The sequence below is a fragment of the Uloborus diversus genome, chromosome 2 (assembly GCF_026930045.1).
Source record: "Uloborus diversus isolate 005 chromosome 2, Udiv.v.3.1, whole genome shotgun sequence".
NCBI classification, from domain to species: Eukaryota; Metazoa; Arthropoda; class Arachnida; order Araneae; family Uloboridae; genus Uloborus; species Uloborus diversus.
The window spans coordinates 158,069,726-158,075,748 of record NC_072732.1 but is presented as its reverse complement, the minus strand read 5'-3'; the positions used below and the strand labels follow the sequence as shown (position 1 = coordinate 158,075,748).

Sequence of the window (6,023 nt, the reverse complement as noted above, 5' to 3'; positions counted from 1 at the left end):
ATACTTTAACATCAAAATGTAAAATGTTCTGCCATGATTGTTATTTCAATTAGATTTGGGCCAAAATGCAAAGGTCTAAAAGTCCCATTTTTGACTACGAAAAATTACTTTTGATGACTTCTACAAAATCAAGGGTTAAAGTTAGAGAAAAGATAAAAGTGGTTTTAAACATCATTCATATGCATCTTTTTGGGATATGAATTTCAAAAAAATTAAAAATGGTCGAGCGCACTCATCTGTTGAATCAGTATGGAATGACCCTTCTGTAAGTGCAAGAGCGTCATCCAGCTCAAAATGAAAAGGGGAAGGCATCAACGCTACCAATACCCGCTTTAGTTCACAGCTACTAGTTTTGTAAATCGATTGTATAAATTTTCAAATTATATATATATACTATATATATATATAAAAATATATATATATATATATTATATATAATATAATAATATATATAATATATATATATATATATATATATATATATATATATATATATCCCAAATATAATTAGATGCTTTTAAGTTGAAAAAAATTTGTCATGTGGCGCATCGTCAAATAAATTATAGTAGAAATGGATGCAAATGTATGCATACAAAATTTTCCAGCGATGTAGAAGCGAAAAAAAATAAGTTCAAGGGCTACTGGAGTAACTTCGAAAACCTGTTTTGGCATAGTAAATAAATGTATAACCCCTTTAGCAAAACTAGTGACATCCTTTTCACAAAAGTTTTTGCACTAAAGGGAAAAAAAATCAACTGCTTGAGATACCCTGTTTTCTCAAGCAACCTCTCAAGAAGTCAATCATGCGAAAGTCGATTCTTTTACTTCATAAAAGTAATAAAGTGTTTTACTATTCACAATTTTTTTTCGACGAATATCACCACGGTCTATACCAGGGATGGGGAGCTTTTTACCCTGAAATGTACGTTATTTTAAAGGAAATGGATAAAAACTGCTTTGCTAATGTTACATTTTATCATGCAATCTATTGACACTGATGTATCATAAACATAGTTAGTTGTTTGAACATATTTAAGGAAGTGGTAAATGACTGGAAAGACCGCCTAATAAACTCGGGTGCTCTAGGGTGTATCCCCCTAAATATCACAAAGAACCCCTAAAGCAAGAGCCCCCCCCCCCCACAAAAAACAGAAATACCCCTCAAAACACCCCTCCCCTAAAAATTTCATAGGCGCAGTCTGCGCCATGACTCCCCCCCCCCCGTAGGTGGGAAACTCTGTTAAACTTTAGCAGAGCGTTTCAGAGGTTCCCCAACCCTGATTTATACATCTGTTTCAGGGATCGAGGAGTCTCCAAACAGATTGAACCAGTCAAAGGTCCAGTTTTGAAAACATTAGGGGAAAATTTTGACTCAAAGACAAAGTATACACTAGGATTTTACATTCATTAAAAATAACATTTATAAACCCTTTTATTTTTAAGTAGCAGTGATAGTTGAATTGACAAATGCAGTCAACCTCCATTGAGACTTACATTTTCTAGTAATGATTTTTTGTTATTTGCTTTTAATACCTCAGAGTTGACAAAACTGCACTTTATTCCATCAATAAGAGAGCAACAGCTTATTTTCCGTTACTCATCCTAGTGCTCATGCACCCAAAGGGCTTTCCCAGTCAAAAGAATGAGTCAGACGTTCAGAACGAAAAAAATAACTGCAGCGCCTAGTTGCTATCCATCCCAGAAGATGGCGCTCCCTGCAACAGTCCACGCTCATTGATTGATTCGCCGGGAGCCGGGCGAACGATTTTCCCCTCTTCTCTCCCAAAGCAGGAATCTTCCTTTCAACAGACAGCATCCGCCCAAGCGAATATATAGGATTCACTCTCTCTCAGCCCCCCGAATCCCGTTTTTTTAAGTAGGAAAAGGGGTCCAAGATCGCCCGAACCTCAATATTTTTGTGCGAGAAATCCCGACTGTCCTATCTCGATGGGTTGCGCTAATTCGAAGGCCGGAGGTGCTACGGGGGCATACGGAGCCCCCGAAGAGGAGAATGCTGGCGCTAACGCTCCTCCCAAAGTGATGGTCGACGGGGAAGCTCAAGATGGAGCCGTGGCCGTCAACGGAAATGCAGTCACTTGCGCCAATGGAGTTGAAGAAGGTAAGGGATTTTCTGTCACACCATCAATCGACCATATGTCACGATGTGTGACCAGTTTTTTTTTTTTTTTTTTTTTGTCTGGTGGATTCGGTTTAAAAACACGTAACATATGGTCTCTACTCCGAAGCAGTGGAAATAATTCTCTTGAACTACGCGGATAGAATTATTGTCATAACCATGGATTAATTTCTAACGAAAGAAGTGCCAGAGCTCTATAGTCGCAAGAACTTATTTTAACGAGTAAATAGTCTGAATTTTGTCCAAAATGTGAAAAATCACGTAAAATTCAAAAGGAGTGCAAAAGCTGAGCTCTGGTGAGCTTCCTCGCAAAATGAGCTCTGGTCATGACATGTAATTGATAATGGTTTGTCTATTTTGATTTTATATATTAAGAAAACACGGTTTAGCTTACAGTATGATCGGGTTTGCTTTGAGAAATTAAATAAAGGCTTCGGAGTCATTAACCGTTTTATTTGTTACTTTAAATTGTTTTTCTTTCAATCGATGATTTAAAAAAAATAATAATAAGGAATAGCGTTAAAAGTATTTTATCAGAAGAAAAGGGACCTTCGTTGGCATGTATATACTACCGGAATTCTCTTTCAAATTAATTATGCAGTTTAGTTTCAAAAAATGACAATTCATCCAAGAAGAAATCGTTTCCTGAAAAATCAAAACGTTAATTCTGTACCTCAGGGCCGAAGGAAGTCCAAAAATTGCGATTTTCTGTTTGTTACTGCCTTGTATGTAGAAGCCAATTCCGCATCGAGCCATAAGAACGCATTTCTTAAAAAAAAATCCTTTTCATTTTTTTACAAGGGTCAAAAGAGCGCGCGTCACATCTCTTGCATGGGCCAGAAAAAAAAAGTTTTTCATCTCTACTGTAAAATTTTCATAATGTGACTTCTCTTGTTCTCTGGCTCTGAGGTCGCATAAAATTACTGATGCTTTATTTTTTTTTGCAATTATACCATCAAGAAGGGTTTCCATTGCAGAAAAATGTGGGAAAGAAAATCTCTCGTTCTGTAGAAATTAGAGAGATTTTTAAAAATTGAGAGAGATTTTTTTTTCAAAAACTTATCATTCAGTTTAACAGACGTGAAAAAATCGCGAGAAAGTTCAGCAGTTCTCCCTTCTCGCTGACTCGCGCTCTTTCGGGAGCCCTGCCACAACACAAGTGTTTGTAAAATATTTCTACGTAGTTTCAAACATGCAAAGTTGATTTAGGCGGAGATAATATTTTTACTCAAAAACTCTTACAAGGTCGTTTTAGAAAATTAAAAAAACTTAAATTTTAGTCTTTCTGACTTACTTTTAATGAAATCGTAAAAAAGTCGCGTGTCCTCGTTATAGGGAGACTGACTAATTTCTGAGAAATTTGGAGTTATCAGCATTAATAACGTAAAAAAATCTAAAGTATGCATAGTGCGTGGGATTTTTACTGTTAAATTACCTTGACACACGTGACCATAGCCCAATTGTGGCGCTTGCGGGCTCATCCCCGATACTCACCTTAAACTTTGCTTTCAATAAAAAACGTTTTTCATTTCTGTTTTGCCGTATTTAATTTCAAACTGGTATCGTCCATGGCTGTCTTGTAGAGAAAATGGAAATCGTGACATTTTTCAGAATAGTGACCCAAAGTAGTTTGTAAAAAAAGAGAAACGGGGGGAGGGAAGATCATGATAGTGTAAGGTAAGAAAATATTGAAAAAGATTTCAACTCAGAACTTCAGATACTTCAGTTATTTGTTCTCTCATTGCAGTCTCATTGCTTTCATTGCAAGGGGGGGGGGGAGCCATGATACAGCAAGAAAATATTGTAAAAGATTTTAACTCAGAATATCAGACACGCATAGGCTATTTCGTCGACTCAGAGCAACAGTAAAACATCTAATCCCAGGAATGACACTAACATATCCTACTGTTGCTCTGAGGCGACGATTTGGTCTTTCATTACATTCTCATACACAAAGTAATTATCTAAGATAAAACACAAAAGCCAAATATTTAGAAAAAGAGCTTTAAATGTTTGATGTAAATGATGGGAAAAAAAGCAAATGAAGTTCCTTTCTTGCTCATTACTTTGTGCCGAGAATAAGTACAAATTACTGTGATTTCTTTTCAATTGCATGAAATCTATCCATCACAAGCTTGATACGGAGCTTTCAAACAGCTAGCTGCTTGCTGCGATTCCTTCCCAATTTTTGTTTTACTGAAGTTGGTTGTTTATTTAATTTGCTTTTTCTTCTTTTTACCATCAAACCGAGTAAAACTGACGTAATTTTCTCATTACATTGCTTCGTTATAAAGTAAAATTCATTTAAGTTAAGGAGTTAAACTCAATAAAAATCGTTCTTACCATTTTTCTCCCCAAAAGAGTAACTTTAAGCGTTAAGTGCAAAAATAGACAGAAAAAAAAGAAAAAAAATTGTAACTAATAATGTTACCGCAATGTATGAAATACCACATTTCTATAAATAGTTCAAAACGGTTTAAAGCTCGTCAGCGTACATTCAGAAAGTTTTTACGGAGTTCGTTCAAAATTTACATTTAAAAAATAAAATACCAAAAAAAAAAGCATTTGCTAAAGATTTTCGTTTATTTATTTATTTTTTTAATATTAATTTTAGTTGCAGAATTTAGTTAGTCATTTCCTATTTGAAGTTTGGTTGCTTTTCTATCATTTAAAAAGTATATATAGTATATGTAAGGAAAAAAAATAATTTAAAATCTATTGTCCATAAAACTCATTTCCCATTGGAATTTTCATTTTTTTTAAAACTTTTTTTTATTCTTTCCTCAAATTTTCAACGTCAAATTTTGACTTTTTTCCGACTTTTGATGCGCATATTTTATTTACAAATTATTTTTGGCAACATTTAGAATGTCTTAAAAGGAGGCCTTTTCAAGTACACGGCATTGTTCTCAAGGTCATTAATGCGTAGTTCATCTAAATTAGAAAGATTTATGCATTATTTCGGTGTTTATGTTCAATAAGATGCCGTTTTGTTTCTCTTGCAGAAAGAAAAACACTGTTTTTTGAGCTATTTTATTTAATGAAGAGCGAAAAATATTGAATCATTCATTTTCAACCTTGCATGATGATACACGGTTGGAAAAACCCAAACTAATTAGTGCTTTAATGGGGTTGTTTTCTTTAATCAAAAGTAGTACTTTTAGTAGTTGAAATTGATAGAATAAGCAAAATAAATAAATAAATAAATAAAAAAATAACATGAACCTAGAAAATTCTTTCATTTTCTCAACAGTTATTTTTTAATTATTTTTTTTAATGTCCGATTTTTCAAACAAAGCGTGGTCTAGATGACGTCACAAATGATGCACCTTGCTGCATCTTTGTACCGCGTTTCCACGTTATGATAATCAAGAAACGAATTAAAACTGCGCTCTACGCTTGCTATCAACCATATCGTTGCCAATACACGTGAGTAAAGATGCGAATTAAATATTTTGCACTGTGAATGGCAACACAGAATGGTATTTCATCATTTGTGATGTCATCGGCAAGAAACGTAAACAATAAAAGATCACCGATTTATGTATTTTTTTTTAAATATTAAACTTTGTCAAATCATTAAAAAATGGTTAGATCCTATGTTTTAAGCATGTTTGTTCAGAAAAAAATACTTTTAAAATATTGGAAACGACCCCATTCTTTGGTTTTAAAACAAAAATGCCAAGTTATAAAAATAATCAGGGTGGTCAAAAAAAAAAAAAAAGAGCAATAATTATAAAACTAAATTAAATGAAATTTTTCAAGATTGTACGCATTTGATAAAAAGTACCTTAATACACTTTTCGGCAGAAGAATCTGCATACAATTATGTTCTAATCGTATACTATCTACGTTGCACGGTCAGTCTCGAAAATAAAAGTTTTGT

The 6,023-nt window shown here is 33.9% G+C and overlaps 1 protein-coding gene across 1 annotated transcript in view; it reads left to right on the top strand.

The window, feature by feature from the left end:
• Positions 1-1,797: 1,797 nt before the first annotated feature.
• Positions 1,798-6,023, top strand: part of LOC129216114 (glutamic acid-rich protein-like) — a 75,899-nt gene continuing 71,673 nt past the window's right edge. Inside the window, exon 1 of the mRNA XM_054850267.1 lies at positions 1,798-2,119. Within this exon, the coding sequence (XP_054706242.1) occupies positions 1,948-2,119 (172 nt within the window). The 5' untranslated portion in view covers positions 1,798-1,947. The remainder of the gene's footprint in view (positions 2,120-6,023) is intronic.